Source organism: Pyrus communis, chromosome 6, assembly GCF_963583255.1.
Source record: "Pyrus communis chromosome 6, drPyrComm1.1, whole genome shotgun sequence".
Lineage (NCBI taxonomy): Eukaryota > Viridiplantae > Streptophyta > Magnoliopsida > Rosales > Rosaceae > Pyrus > Pyrus communis.
In genome coordinates this window covers 18,376,310-18,393,458 of record NC_084808.1, presented here as the reverse complement: position 1 = coordinate 18,393,458, position 17,149 = coordinate 18,376,310, and the positions used below count along the sequence as shown (strand labels likewise).

The 17,149-nt window shown below is 37.8% G+C and overlaps 1 protein-coding gene and 1 pseudogene across 1 annotated transcript; one reads left to right on the top strand and one right to left on the bottom strand.

Annotated features, from left to right (window-relative positions):
- Positions 1-986: 986 nt before the first annotated feature.
- On the bottom strand, positions 987-3,207 carry LOC137736155 (uncharacterized). Its single transcript, XM_068475481.1, has 4 exons — positions 3,106-3,207; positions 1,979-2,110; positions 1,621-1,801; positions 987-1,387 (listed from the first exon to the last, which is right to left on the bottom strand). The coding sequence occupies exons 1-4, from the start codon at positions 3,205-3,207 to the stop codon at positions 987-989; spliced, it is 816 nt and encodes a 271-aa protein (XP_068331582.1).
- An 8,187-nt stretch (positions 3,208-11,394) lies between these two features.
- On the top strand, positions 11,395-15,392 carry LOC137737997 (probable E3 ubiquitin-protein ligase LUL4; annotated as a pseudogene).
- Positions 15,393-17,149: the final 1,757 nt, after the last annotated feature.

The window sequence follows — 17,149 nt, the reverse complement described above, 5'->3', positions numbered from 1 at the left end:
TACCTTTGTGTTTGTGAGGACCATACGAGTTCAATTATACCAAATTCAGGTAAGGAATCCTTCGATTTCACATCGAACCATGAACCTCCAATTTTGTCACTGTTCATGCATAAGTGAAATATTGATTTTTAGGGAATATTCCGTCCAAAAATGGAATATACCGTTATATATACCTGACGCCGTTAGTATATTCCGTCAAAGTTGACGGAATATTCCTTGTCTTCTTCGGTGAGTCTCGCCGGCGGCCGCCGTCTGCAACTTGAATTTTCGCCGGAAATTGGAAAATTTTCAAAACTTCATATCTTCTTCATTTCTCAACCAAATTCCTTCTTCATTTCTCAACCAAATTCCATGAAATTGGTACCAAAATGAAGCTTACAATAAGTAGAACAAAACCTTACCACTTTCAAGCCCTGAAATTCACGGAATCTCGCCGGAGAAATCTCACAAAATCCGGCCAACCTTAGAACTTACTTTCCTGACGACCACTTTCACCCAACGAACCACTCTGAGCTTCCTGAGGACCTCACTAAGCTTCCTAAAAGCTTCAAATTCCCTAAAAATCAATATTTCACGTGTGCATGAACAGTGACAAAATCGGAGGTTAATGGTTCGACATGAAATTGAAGGATTCCTTACCTGAATTTGGTATGATTGAACTCGTATGGTCCTCACGAACATAAAGGTACCATTTTCCACTTCGATCCGTCACGTTTGCAAGGGTTTTGAGTCCCGTCCGTACAAGTGAGAAGGAGAAAGGGAGTCACGGGGGAAAGGAAATGGATGGGTGTGTGTGTGTGTGTGTGTGTCCTGTAGAGTCAACCCCCAAAAAACAATTAAACAACACCCCAAAATGACAAATACCCACCAAGGGAAAAATCATCATTTCACACTTACGGTACAAATAATTCGGGACGGGCTGTCACAACCTACCCACCTTAAGAAAATTTCGTCCCAGAAATTACACAACAATAATAACCCAAACACTAGTAACCATAAAACAAGCGGGGATACAAATCTCTCATCTGGTCTTCCCCCTCCCAAGTAGCCTCATCCGCTGAGTGATTCCTCCACAAAACTTTCACTAAACTCACAGTCTTGTTCCTCAGAACCTTTTCCTTCCAATCCAAAATCGTTACTGGTTCCTCGTCATATGTCAAATCCGGATTTATTTCCAATGGGTGAGGAGGTATCACCTGTGACGGATCAGCAAAGTAATGACGAAGCATGGACACATGAAAAACATTGTGCACTTTAGCCAGGTCGGAAGACAACTCAAGCCTGTAAGCAACTTTACAAATCGCTCGGTGATCTGATATGGTCCGATATACCTGGGACTTAGGTTGCCTTTCTTTTCGAACCGTACTATACCTCTCCATGATGAAAGCTTCAGAAACAACCAATCACCAACTTTATACACCCTGTCAGTGGCATGCATGTCTGCTAAGCTCTTTTGTTGATCCTGGGCCGTTTTCAGATTAGACTTAATTACTTAAACATTCTGAGTAGTCTCATCTACAATCTCGGGGCCCACCAAAACTCTTTCTCCGACCTCTGACCAACATAAGGGTGTACGACAAGATTTACCTTACAGTGCCTCAAATGGTGACATGCTGATACTCGAATGAAAATTGTTGTTGTAGGCAAATTCCATTAAATCCAACTGCTTGTGCCAAGCGTCGCCAAACTGCAACACCGAAGATCTCAACATATCCTCCAACGTCTGAATGGTTATCTCTAATTGTCCATCTGTCTGAGGATGATATGTTATATTGTAGAGTAATCTCGTACCCAAAGCTTCCTAAAAAGCCACCCAAAATTTAGAAGTAAATCTAGGGCCACGATCCGAGACAATACTCACTAGAACACCATGGTACTTCACAATCTTCGATATGAATAATTCAGCTAATCAGCTTAAAGAATACTTTTCCCTCATTGGAATAAAATGCGCTGACTTAGTAAGCCGATCAACTATCACCCAAATGTCGTCAAAACCAATATGTGTACGCTGAAGCTTGTACACAAAACCCATAGTAATATTTTCCCATTTCCACTCTGGAACGGGAAACGGCTGCAACAATCCAAACGGCTTCTTCCTTTCAGCTTTAACCTGTTGACAAATAACACACCTACTCACATACTCAGCTATCTCTCTTTTCATACCACGCCAATAATAATATGGTTGAATGGTATGATACATTTTACTTTAGTACCTCCTGGATGCATCACATAAGCTGAGATATACGCTTCATCAAGAATTGCTTTCTTTAATTCCAAATTATTTGGCACATATATTCTACTCTCCTGCATAAACATGCCATCCGATTCTCGAACTCTAAAGTCTTTCTTTTTCCCCTGATTCCTTACTTAAATTATTTCTTGGGTCTCTTCGTCATCCATCTGGGCTTCAAGTACACGATCAATTAAAATCGACCTAACTTGAAAATTAGCAAGTAAGGCTTCATCTCGATCTTCTACCTCTAACCTCACTCATGTTGATCTCAAGTCTGTCAGAAGAGGAACAGGACTAGCGTACAACGCGTTAACATGACCTTAAGATTTTCTAATAAGTGCATCATCTACCACATTCGCACAACCAGTGTGATAATCAATCGTGCAATCATAATCATTAAGCAGTTCCAACCATCTCCGTTGTCGAATATTAAGATCCCTCTGAGTGAAAAGATATTGGAGACTTTTATGATCCGTAAAGATCTTACATTTTTCTCCATAAAGATAATGTCTCCACATCTTCAAAGCAAAGATAATAGCGGCTAACTCCAAATCATGTGTAGGGTAATTCATCTTATGAGGCTTTAATTGTCGTGAAGCATAAACAATCACCCTACTATGTTACATCAGCACACATCCCAGACCATTCAAGGAAGCATCACTGTAGACTTCGAAATTACCACTATCATCTGGAAGTGCCAAAATAGGTGCATGAGTGAGACAATACTTCAATTGCTGGAAACTCTGCTCACAATTATCATCCTACTCAAACTTAACATCCTTCCTAGTTAGCTTCGTCAGTGGTAAAGCAATCACGGAAAAATCCGTTACAAACCATCGGTAATATCCTGCTAAGCCAAGAAAACTCCTCACCTCTGTGACGTTTCGTGGCTGCTCCCAATTCTCCACTACTGCTACCTTTTGAGGATCCACCAAAATACCTTGAGTAGATATGACGTGTCCCAAAAATGCCATTTGATCTAGCCAAAATTGGTACTTGCTAAACTTAGCATATAGTTGGTGTTCCCTCAATCTTTTCAACACCAAAGTAAGATGTTGAACATGTTCAGATTTAGACTTAGAGTATACCAGGATATCGTCAATAAAGACAATAACAAACCTATCCAAATACGGCTGGAATACTCAGTTCATCAAATCCATAAAAACTGCTAGTGCATTCGTTAATCCAAATGGCATTACTAGAAACTCGTAATGACTATAACGAGTCCTGAAAGCTGTCTTAGGGACATCCTCACTATTGATCTTCAACTGATAATAACCAGACCTCAAATCAATCATGGAAAATACGTAGACGCCTAGAAGCTGATCGAACAAATCATCTATATGCGGCAATGGATAACGATTTTTAATTGTTACCCGATTCAATTGCCGGTAATCAATGCATAGCCTCAAAGTCCCGTCTTTCTTCCTCACAAACAATACTGGAGCTCCCCAGGGTGAAGTACTAGGCTGAATAAAACTTTTATCCATTAATTCATGCAACTGGATTTTTAATTCCCTCAACTCAACAAGAGCCATTCGATAAGGAGTTAAGGATATAGGATTAGTATATGGAAGTAAATCAATAGTGAACTCCACATCTCGGTTTGGCAGCAGTCCAGGTAAATCATCAAGGAAAACATCGGGAAAATGCCTGACTACCCTTACATCCTCCACTCAACAAGGAGCAACATCATCCAGCACCACATGAGCTAAGTATCCTTGGCAACCTTTTGATAACAACATTTTTGCTTTTACAGCAGAAATAACGCCATGTCTCACCCCATTCTGCTCGCCCATAAAAGTAACCACATGTAATCCAAGACGATGGAAGGTAACTGTTTTCCCGTAGAAATCTATATTGGCACGATTAAAATGCAACCAATATGTGCCCAAAATCACATCAAAATCAACAATATCTAACGGGATAAGGTTAGCTGGCATAACTACATCTTCCACCATCACTGGACATCTTGACTTGATTATGGGTACATTAAACATCCTTGGTTATTTTGCTAGAGTATTGATTGATTGTGGTGCTACACATTCTGTTATTTCTCATACATTTGTTCAAGTGACGCAACCTCACCCTACACCTCTAGGGTATGATTTAGAGTTTGCTATGCCTAGAGGGGAGAGATGTTATGTCGACTTCCCTAATGCCGTTAGGGTTACCACACGCGTACTAGGCACGTGCCCGCGCGTGGCGGCGCGTGGGAGGTCAGAAAATTATTTTAAAAATATGGCGATGTTCGTGAGGTTGAGTAGATCATGTTGGTATATCCAAACACCCCATTTGAGCATTGTATGAGAAGTTATTATCTAGTTTTGGCTATGTGCTTTAAATTGATGTTTTTATAGTTGTTTCGCATATAGGTGAGACCTATCCTGAGGACAAGCGCAGTCACTTAAGGCTCGGGGGTTACGACCCTTCCACATACCAGTGAGTGGGCTTTTGGTTTTCCATATATACCTATATACTTGTGGTTTTTCCCAGAAAATGAAATTGAATGTTTATATGGTTTAAATGCCATGCATAGTCTTTGCCTATTTTAATTATGCATTAGTAGTTGCATATATTTTTTATTGGTGCTTCGGACGCACAGGTAAATGCCAAGTAAGTTTATAGATTATGGTTGTGAATTAGTGGTTATGTGAGATGCATTGAGAGCTCATAAACCTGCACCCCGGTGTTAGTGCTCCCACCCAGAGTAGGGCACAGTCATTCACGTGATGTTCACCTCCCGCACACGCTCATCTTGGATCAAAGTCAGGTGCACAGTCCTGTCGTACAGACCACTTTAGGTAGTTCCAACTCGTAGGTGACCCGCGATTATTCGCACAGTCTTCACGTGATCGTAGCACTTGAGCTTATTTATTTACACCCAGTCCTGTCGTACATACCACTTTAGGTGGTTCCGACTCGTGTGCAGGTGTAGTGATTGAGTTGTGGATTTAAGCTCTAGATTTAGCCATACAGGTCACGTTAGGTGACTCCGGCTGACATATTTCCTGCATTGATTGACATTACCTGGGTTACTTACATCATGTGCTGAGTTAGTTGACATGGCTTACATACATACATATTTGTGAATGTTGCTACTCTGAGTATGGTTGTGATATATTTATATATCTTATTTTTTTGGGAAATTATATAGGTTTTATGGAGAGGGGTTAGAACTTTTGAGAATGAAATGATTTTGAAAAGCTTTGTTTTTGCCCACTCACACTTTCTGTTTTGCGCCCCTCCAGATTCTAGTTAGAAGCGCTTTGGTAGCTCCCGAGGACTTGACGGTGGTTCTGACAGAACAACACAAATGTAGGATCACTTTTGGATGTTTTGTAATTAGTATTCGTTCTTCTGGACTGCACTTAGGCTTTTTGTGCTCTGATTATGTTTATCACACTTAGTCTTGCACTAGTGGGTTACTTTAACTAGCTTATTTAGTAGTTTAGTTTTTATTTATTCGTAATTGTTTTTATTATTTTGCTTCCGCACTGTACACATGACTACATCACCCTTACATGACGGCCAGCATGCCTTGATTTCGGTCAGGGTGTGTCAGTTTGGTATTAGAGCCTAGTTTGGCAGTCTTGCATATCTTGTGAGTGTTCTAATTGTTTTGATGTCTTCTGTCAGAACCACGGTCAAGTCCTCGAGAGCCACCAAAACGCTTCTAACTAGAATCTGGAGGGGTGCAAAACAGAAAGTGTGAGTGGGTAAAAACAAAGCTTTTCAAAATCATTTCATTCTCAAAAGTTCTAACCCCTCTCTGTAAAACCTGTATAATTTCCTAGAAAAATAGGATATATAAATATATCACAACCATGCTCAGAGTAGTAACATTCATAAATATGTATGTATGTAAGTCATGTCAACTAACTCAACACATGATGTAAGTAACCCAGGTAATGTCAATCAATGCAGAAAATATGTCAGCCAGATTCACCTAACGTGACCTGTATGGCTGAATCCAGAGCTCAAATCCACAACTCAATCACTACACCTGCACACGAGTTAGAACCACCTAAAGTGGTTTGTACGACAGGACTGGGTGTAAATAAATAAGCTCAAGTGCTACGATCACGTGAAGACTGTGTGAATAATCGCAGGTCACCTACGAGTTGAAACCACCTAAAGTGGTCTGTGCGACAGGACTGTGCACCTAACTTTGATCCAAGATGAGCGTGTGGTGCAGAAGGTGAACATCACGTGAATGACTGTGCCTTACTCTAGGCGGAAGCACTAACACCGGGATGCAAGTTTATGAGCTCTTAATGCATCTCACATAACCACTAATTCACAACCATAATCTATAAACTTACCTGGCACTTACTTGTGCGTCCGCAGCACTAATAAAAAATATATGCAACTACTAATGCATAATTAAAATAGGCAAAGACTATGCATGGCATTTAAAACATATAAACATTCAATTTCATTTTTTGGGAAAAACCATAAGTATATAAGTATATACGGAAAACCAAAAGCCCACTCACTGGTATGTGGAAGGGTTGTAACCCTCGAGCCTTGAGTGACTGCGCTCGTCTTCAGGATAGGTCTCACCTATATGCGAAACAACTATAAAAACGTCAATTTAAAGCACATAGCCAAAACTAGGTAATAACTTCTCATACAATGCTCAAATGGAGTGTTTGGATATACCAACGTGATCTACTCAACCTCACTAACATCCCTATATTTTTAAAATAATTTTTTGACCTCCCACGCGCCGCCACACGCCGGCCACGCGCGGGCATGTGCCTGGCACACGTGTGGTAACCCTAACGGCGTTAGGGAATAATCCGTCCAAAAATGGAATATATCGTTATATATACCTGACGCCATTAGTATATTCTGTTAAAGTTGATGGAATATTCATTGTCTTCTCCGGTGAGTCTTGCCGACCGCTGCTGTTAGCGCCGCCGTCTACAACACGAATTCTCGCCGGAAACTAGAAAATTTTCAAAACTTCATATCTTCTTCATTTCTTAACCAAATTCCATGAAATTGGTACCAAAATGAAGCTTACAACAAGTAGAACAAAATCTTACCACTTTCAAGCCCTGAAATTCACGGAATCTCGTCGGAGAAACCTCACAAAATCTGGCCAACCTTAGAACTTGCTTTCCCGACGTCCACTTTCACCCAACGAACCACTCCGAGCTTCCTGAAGACCTCACTAAACTTCCTAAAAGCTTCAAATTCCCTAAAAATCAATATTTCACTTGTGCATAAACAGTGACAAAATCGGAGGTTCATGGTTCAATGTGAAATTGAAGGATTCCTTACCTAAATTTGGTATGATTGAACTCGTATGGTCCTCACGGACACAAAGGTACCATTTTCCACTTCGATCCATCACGTTTGCAAGGGTTTTAAGTCTCGTCCGTACAAGTGAGAAGGAAAGAGAGAGTCACGGGGGAAAGGAAAGGGATGGGTGTGTGTGTGTGTGTGTGTGTGTCCTGTAGAGTCAACCCCCCAAAAACAATTAAACAACACCCCCCAAAATGACAAATACCGACCAAGGGCAAAATCGTCATTTCACACCTACGGTACAAATAATTTGGGACGAGCTGTCACAGTAATGCTATCTACACACCCATTTTTAATTTTTACACACTCCTCTTAATATGTATAAGTGAATTTTATATGTTAAAATTATGTGTAAAATCTATATAAATAAACTTCTATTAAGCATGAAACGTATATCGTTCATTGAATTTTATGAAATTTAATGAATCAGTGAGACGTGTTTGAAAAATGAAGATATTTTGTAAAAAAAGGTATGTACGTGTATAATATGTAGACCTAAAATTCGTGTCGTGTTTCTCGTGTTCGTGTCATACCTAATAGCTTAACTGGTCGTGTCGTGTAACATCCATTAAAATAAACTGGTAATATGACTCGACCTGAAATCGACCCGTTAATATTATCAGGTAATATGACCCGACCCGGTACCCGTTAAGAAAAAATATATTTAAATCAATAAATAATGAAAAAGAAAAACATAATTTGACCCAAAAAATGTAAAACATAATACCTAATTAGTATATACATACCACATTGTCACATAAATATTACTTCCAAACATTAAATATATATATATATATATACATACATACATACATACATACATATATATATATATATATATATTTGTCTTCCAAGTTTACATACCCCAAAATAAGAGCCTAACGAAAAAACACATTAGTGCATACTACAAAATACAAATGTTCTAGATATGCAAAAAATTGCGTTTCAATGTTGTGAAACCTTGCACATTTTTTTTCAATAAAAATAAAACCTTTCAATTTTCATCAATCACTAAGGGAAATGATATTGGAATTTTGGCTTGATTTATTGTCTTCCAGAGTTATATTGACAATGTTTTCACTAAGGTTTTCCATAATCCATAAACTATAGATCTAAATTTAACTATTGATTGTCGTTTATATTTACGCTCCATTCTTCTCACCAATTTTTTTTTTCTTTTCAAATTTTCTTTTTTGAAAACATGATCTCTTAGAGGATGCAAGAAAATGAATGGTTCGGATCGTTGATATTACGTTCAGAGTTTTACCATTAGTGAAAATATAGCTCGAAGTTTATAATTTCTCTAGAAACTATATAACATCAACTCATTTTTTAGTTAACCGTAAATATTGGAATGTCATATCAATGATCCGAACTGTTCATTTTTCTACATTTGCTAAAAGATCACTTTTCAAAAAAGAAAATCTAAAAAATGAAATTCGGCGAGTAGAATAAAGTGTAAACAACAAGTGACGGTTAAATTCAAATATAAGGTTTATGGATTATGGTGTTAGATTTTGGAGTTGACCCTTTCACGAAAGTTATAAAGCTTGTCATTATAAGTGATTGTATTCACTTCTACACTAATTATTATTAATTTTATTAATTTTGCACTCAAATAAAAAAACACTATTCATGAGATTTGGAGGGTTTTAAAAACCTAAACGGCCATGTAACCATCGCCTAAGCGTAAATGATGCAATCATGAGCATTGATATATGCTTTAGCATTTTTCAAACTTATATTAATGATTATGAATTTTATTCATTTTGAACTCCCTTAAAAATATTATTCATGAGGGTTTGCATAGTTTTAAAAATTCAAACGAGGATGTACCTATCCTGAAAATGTGACATCCCACATCGCCCAGGGGAGTGATCCTTATATGTATATTCCTATCCCTACCTAGCACGAGGCCTTTTGGGAGCTCACTGGCTTCGGGTTCCGTAGGAACTCCGAAGTTAAGCGAGAAGGGGGCTTGAGCAATCCCATGATGGGTGACCCATTGGGAAGTTGCTCGTGAGTTCCCAAAAACAAAACCGTGAGGGAATGGTAAGCCCAAAGCGGACAATATCGTGCTACGGTAGTGGAGTCGAGCCTGGGAAGTGGTTCCACCCCGGGCGGGGATGTGACAGAAAACGTAGAGGATGCGATTACGAGCATTTTTATATTTTTTTCACATTTTTTGCACTTGTAAATTAATTATTATAAATTTTAATATGTTTGGTATTTTTAAATTACCTAATATTTTATTTTTAATGTGTTTTATAATTTTTTATTCTCACTCTTTGCCTATAGTATACTATAAAAACAAATAAATAAATAAATAAAACTAAATTTTTTTAAATTTATATAGAATAATAATTAATAAACAATACACACATATCCACTATATCTATTGTATTTTATAGTAGTTTAAAAAATTAAAATCATCAAAATAACCTTTTTTTTATCGTGTTAAAACAGGTTACCCGCGTGTCACTCTCGTGTAAACCTGTTAAGGACTCATTATTAACGTGTTCTTATCGTGTGACTTGATAACGACCCGATTAGTTATCGTGTTGACCTGAAACTCATTATTTTCGTATCGTTTATGTGTCATGTTAACGGATCGTATAAGAAATTGCTATGTCTAATAATAAGTGTATTATGTACAAATTTACTTGCTTTGTTTGCTGAAACTGCTTATGTTAAATTAATCATTTTGCAATATGTTGTAGCTTAATTGATTAATAGTGTTTTTGTTTCTTTTTAATTCAAAGTTCCAAGTTTGAAAAAACGCTTATCTCTCGTAATGACGCACGTATGGAACGAAAAGCCTTCAGAAATTAATCCCTTCAAATCCATTCAATTCAACCTTACGAATGAAAGAATTGAATCCATTGGTTTAAAAAAATAAATAAATAATCAAAGTCAGAAATGTTGAATCATAGACCAACCAAAATTAGTGTTAAAAAATTTAAAAATATGTCAGCAACCTAAAATTCTATATAAACCTCGAATTACCCCAAACCGTGGCAAATAGTATCCTTAACGTTTTTATACACAAATAATTGGTCAATTTTTTTTCGTGATCCTTATGGTGATATCCTACTTTTAAATAGATTCATGTGGTGAAAAAGTTATAAATTGTAATTATGTGGTGAAATTCGTTATCACTCATTGTCCAAATTGAATTTTTTCCTCATTCTTCTGTCATTTGTAAGGACAAAAATTGTTATTTTTGTTTTTATTGATTCCATCAACCAAACATAAAGTGCCATATGGACATAATTTTTTATTTTATTTTTAACACTTTTAGAGCTACAATAAAAGAATAAATAAACAATAAAATTACAAGGTTCATATTACCAGACTTTCTCATTTCAAGATAGCCAAAAGTTCAAATTCAAGATTTAAAAAATCACAAAGTACCGCACCGCGTTTAGGTTATAATATAAGTTATTATGCAAACATGAAATTTAGTTTCATTTTAAGAAGAACAGTGGTGGACGGGATGGCTAGTGTTATGTGGGAGAGAGGGGGGAAGGTGGTGGGTGGTCGTTGTTGATGTGGCTAACAAGGGTAGGGATTGGGGAGAGATTTTTTTTTTGTTTTTGTTGATTATAAAAAAAAGTGGAATTACCAAAAAGAAAAGGAAAGAGAATGGAATGACTTTTTTACCCCTGCATGCGGATGAGATTTTAACAGAAATTTTAATTTGGACTACAATTGATAACGAACTTCACCACAGAATTAAAATTAACACTTTTTTTTTTTTTTTAATATAGGTCAATTTAAAAATAATGACTCACCATACGGACGAAGAAAAAAATTTAGCCCAAATAATTGGACTCTTCACGCGAACAAAACGCGATCTTGTTCCTTTCTCCTTTTTCCTACAGTCGTCGTCTAGACGCGCGGTGTCCAGACCAAGCCTCCCCAAAACCCACCATTTTTGTTGACTCACATTTCACAACCCAAAAGCTTTGATCTTTTCTTCTTCCCCAAATTTCTCAGAAATGGGGATTTCATGGAGCAGCAGCAGAAGAAGAAACAACTATTACCAAAACCCACCACCGCCTCCGCCGCCACCGCCGCCACGTCAACTCCATTACATCTCAAGTTCTCATCCTTATTACTCGTCAGAACATGCCTCTCTTTCTCCACCGCCACCGCCACCGCCACCTCCACCTCCACCTCCACCTCCTCCTCCACCGCCACCTGGTCCTCTGGTTTCTGCCTCTTCTTCTTCTTCCTCTTTTTCTTTTACTTCAAATAATAACCACCCATATGCCAATTCCGCCACGCCTTACACTCCACAAGGACCGCAGCCCAGAGCTCCTTACCCCACCCACCCTCTTCCTTTCCCGCCTCCGCCGCCGCAAACCCATTACAGCTACGGCCAATACAACTCCTGCAACCATGGGAATTCCATGATGGGGCGCTTCAGTTACAATTACAATTACAATTACCAGCGGCCTTATAATTATGGTGCCAGTCAGAGTAATGGGTGGCCCGCAGTTCGGCCTCCGCCTCCGCCTCCGCCGCCTTACGTTGAGCATCAGAACGCCAAGAAGGTTAAGAACGATGTCAACGTGCGTAAGGACACGTTGAGGCTTGAGATTGATGAGCTGAACCCTGATCAGCATTTAGTGTCTTTCGTTTTTGACGCCATGTATGATGGGAGGTGAGCAAATTGGGATTCTTTTCTTTGTATTTGTTTTGCTTCTTGAATTGTTCTATGTCTATGTCTATGTTTGAAGCTTGTAGCTTGTGATAGATTCTTTTCTTTGTATTCATGCTGAGTGTTGTGGACAAGAAATGGGTTGGGGTTTCGATCTCAAAGTTATCGGCATTTAGGACCTGAGAATATTAAACCTTTAATAGTATAAGCTTAAGTTTAAGAATTTGAGTTAGCCGAGATGGAATTTCCGTAGCAATTAATAGGCAGAGAGTGTGCGTGTTAATGAGATATAAGGGAAGAGAAATATGATGCTGCTTTCGAATTCATTGTCGATATCCATGAAAATGGAGTGATAGTGTTGCTCCTATGGTACTGAACCAGATGAAATTAGGGGAGGTGGGATAAAGTTCCCATATGTGATCAATTAGAAGGGTAAAGAGATAATACTCTGTGAGTTATACATAACAATTTGAATTCAAACTGCCATTATATTGATTATCTAAGCATATGAAAGTTTAATAAGATGCGGGACTTATGAAACGACTGTTACTTGATGCTTATATTTGAGTCTTTAGCTGATGTAATTGCTGATGGAATTCTTAAAACAAATGGAGCTCATGAATTTCGCCTTTTAATATGTTTCCTCGCTTGGGGGATGACAGTGGTAGATATGAACATAAACAAGAAATTAGCTACGGCCGTCAATGTTCGCTGGCAAATCAATGATTCAAATAATTTCACATTTGTGTGTGAAGTATAATTATTTGGTAGAAATTTGAGCTCTGCACTCTGAAGCTCTAGGTTTTTTTTTTCTTTCTATCTTGAGAAGGTATGGATCCTCCTCCCATAGGAAGGTTCCCTATCATATACAAAGGCTTAATTTTTTTGCTTTTGTTTGTTGAACACTGCTCTCAAGAGGAAGTAGAAATAGGAAGGAATATATCTAGGTGGGTTCTTGTCTAGAAAATAAGAGTTGCAAGGGTCTATATCTAAAGAACCCTATAATTTACTGCAATCGCTTGTTTGGGCCTAGCTTATCTTTCAGTTTTTCCAGATTACTGCTTTTCATGATAAACTCTGGATTAGGAGGTCATACTACCTTTGATATACTTCACTAATCCTACAGAAAAGAGGGTCATACTGGCATCTAACCGAACCTTCTCACATTTGATTATCTTTACCAAAGTAAGATGCAGCTATGTTGAAACTGTTTCGTAGAGCTTTCGTCAAATATTTCATAGGTTTTGAGAAATCATCATGTAAAGTAACAGTTTTATCTTTGTAATTGAGTCTATATGCTCTTGCGCTTCATGTAAGGCAATTCTTTTTTAAGCAACTCTTTATTATTTGGTCCACCCTGTTTCTAGTACCAGTGGTGCTATAGTCCATGTCTTGTTTATCCACATTTCTTTCAGTCTAGAGGTTTAAAAATATCAAATTATAATTGAGCAGTGTGAGAAAAAAAACAAAAAAAAAAAAAAAAAAAAAAAAAAAAAAACGTTAAAATGCAATTTGAAGCAGTAAATTGAGTCTTTTGATCCTCATATTAAAAAGAGTTATGAACTTATGATAAAATATGTGACTTGTTCATTGAAGTATTATATTTAATTTGCTTTTCAAAAGTGCTTGGATACAACTTTCTTGAGTTAGTGCTACTTGTGTTATGCAGAAAACCATGCTGGTAGGCGCTTTAGTTTGTCTGCACTTTTGTCTATATATTTGATGTGAGATTAGCATTCTTAAGTGCAAGAGTTACTGTCCAGAAGTAGCACTATGTAAAACATTTTGTGTTATGATTGCTGCATATTCCTGCTGAGCATTTGCGTGGAGCCAGCTATATATGTAGTGCATGTATATGGCACTCACCCTATGCGTTTTCCGTATATAGAAAAAAAAGTGGGTTCCGCTTACATCACATGCCTATTTGGCCACGGTCATGATTTTCTAACAGTAAAGACCATGGCTAGTTCTCCATGGTTTATTGGTAACAGTTTCCATTTTCTTAACAGTATTGTTAGGTGGTCGTCATTTCTTAAGGGCTATATCACGTTCCTTTTTTCTGATCAAGTCTTCTTATTGACAGCGTCACGGTTTTCTACTTTGCCAAGGAAGAGCCAGAGTGTAGGTTTGTTCCACTATTTCCTGAAGCATTTATACCGGTGAGAGTTCCCTTTCAGAAGGGTCTTGGCCAAAAATTTCATCAGCCCTCAGGAACAGGCATTGATTTAGGCTTCTTTGAGTTGGATGATCTTTCAAAACCATCACCTGGAGAAGATGTATTTCCCCTTGTGATATCTGCTGAAACATGTTTGCCACCTGATTCAACAGATGAGCATGTTGGTGAGCCTGCCCCAGATGCTTCCCCTCGTATGCAGATTACTCAAGCTGTACTGGAAAAGAACAATGGTGACCATTTCCAAGTGAAAGTAATTAGGCAGATACTGTGGATTGATGAAGTTCGGTATGAGCTACGTGAGATATATGGAATAGGAACCTCGACAGTGGAAAGCTTTGATGACACTGAACCAGGGAAGGAATGCGTGATATGCATGACTGAGCCTAAGGACACTGCTGTGTTACCTTGTCGACATATGGTGAGAATGTGTCTAAGATACATAATTATATTGAGAGGGTTCTAATTATCATAGAGTATGCTGGAGAATCTGCACTTATACCATATGCTAGAAAATCTATAAAGAATGATGGTCTGGAAGATTCAAGCCCATTGTGCTCGAGGATGTCTCTTGTGGTCGTGAATAGACTCATCCAGGCAGATGGGCTTGACTCATCCAATAATGCATCTGTGATAGTCCCACAATAGATTTCTGTTAAATTTCTTGTTATCCTGCTTCTTTGGTTAAAATTTTATAGACTACAGTTGTTTATTCTCATTTCATTTCTATTTTCCAGTGTATGTGCACTGACTGTGCAAAAGAATTGCGGATACAATCCAATAAATGCCCTATCTGCCGTCAACCCATTGAGGAACTTATAGAGATCAAGATAAATAAAAGTGAGCAATGAAGATACTTGTTTCTCCATACTACGTGGATTGTGGTATGACTATCGAATTCTTTTTATCTGTGTGTTTTCACTTGTATAAAGGCATTTTTGTTTGTTTTGTTTTGTATATTGTAATTGCTGCGTTGCTTTCTAATATTCATGTGACTATCTTTACATAGATGATTCAAATTTGATCCTCAAAGACTGAAATTTCTTAACTACTATACATACACATGGTGTGTGCAAACCGCAAGCTCTCTTCAATGGTTCCCTCTACAAGCAACTTGTTTAGAATTTAAGGAAAAAAAAAAAAACAAATAAGTAAAAACTGTGGGTTTGATTTCCTTGATTGTTTTCTGAAGCTTGTATACATTTAAGGAGCCTTCATCTTTTCATTTTCCATATTCAAGGCGATGTTTGAATAACTTTTTGAATTTTATGAGGTTTACAGTATTTCCTTACAAGTTATCAATTTCCATGCTTTTTTTCTCCACACTCCTCACCATTTTCTTTTCTTGGGGGAGAAGAAGAAAGCGGGAGAGGCATGTGTTTGTTAACTTTCCGCTTCTTTAGTCAATTCTCTATGATATCTTTACATGCGATGCATATATCTTTATGTGTACATATGGATTCAAGGAAGAGAATGAAGAACATTCTAGGTTGGGACATCTAGAAGGACAAACATTCTGTGTCTCAAGGAAGTACTTTTTTCACTCTGGGATACATCTGAAAAAGTTTGGGAGGGAATGTTTTCCGTTGAAGTTAGAGTGTAAAGGAACAACTTAAGAATCTATAAAGCTTAGGTGGGACAATTTGCATCTTATTGAACATCCTTTCTGTATTTGGTCTGAGTCCTTTATTTCGTATGTGTCATAATCCTACTTTATTAACCTCCCTTAACTACATTACAAATTGCTGGTAATATCCCGCTTAGATTATCCAAGCAGTGTTTATGAAATCACCAGCTGTTTTGTTGTTACCATACAAAACTTCATGCGTTACCTCGTCACGTTGTATTCTTACATTTAAGGGTACCTCTGTATAATTCATTGCTATTTGCCTACACCAAATGTGAGCCATAGAAGTCCTATATTGATCACCCATTTTCCTCTGTATATCCTGCATCCTTCATAATGTTGTCTGTTGCAGTCTGTTAAGCACTGTATATATGTATATTCACTTCTGCAACTTGTTGATATCGTTCCGAAACACTTGTGCAAAGAATTGGTTTCCTTTTTCTCTTCTGGTTTGAAAAAGAACAACAAAGAAATTTTGTGACAAATTTCATTAATTACTATTGTCATTGCGTACGGACTTCTGATCGAAATTGTTAGAATCTTACTTATTACGTTCACATAATCTGCAGAAGCACATTGTATTTTTATGGTAATTTTCCAAGTTACAGACGAATCATTGTGTCAAAAGTCAACTTCTTAGCATCCACCCCTCCATTATTTTCCCACACACAAAATTCAAGGGTTGAAACGAGTAAAAAGCGTTTGCAGAGAGCATGTGGGTTGGCAAGCATTTTTTTGGTTTGCAGGCAAAAATCTAATAAATGACGACCTTAAATCTCTCTCTCTCTCTCTCTCTCTCTCTCTGTGCAGAGGGCCATGTGGTGCTTCATGTGACAAATTCTGCATAAATGGCAATGGCATTGCTTGGCCGCCCAAGTCATTCCTTTTTAAAACCCTCACGCTGAAATGATGTTATGTTCCATTTATAAGAGAGGCTACTGAGCTACCCGCTTGACATCATTCAAATTTCAACAAAGTTGAACGGCCCCATTGTATTTTAGACCTTTCTGCTTTCAAGTGTTGCCGTGTTGATCACCGTCTCTTTGTGTATGGAGGCTAAATGGAAATTGAAAACCCCACAATAGTTTTCACCCTTTTTTCTATATGTTTTCCCTGAGATTCTCAGCTATTTCC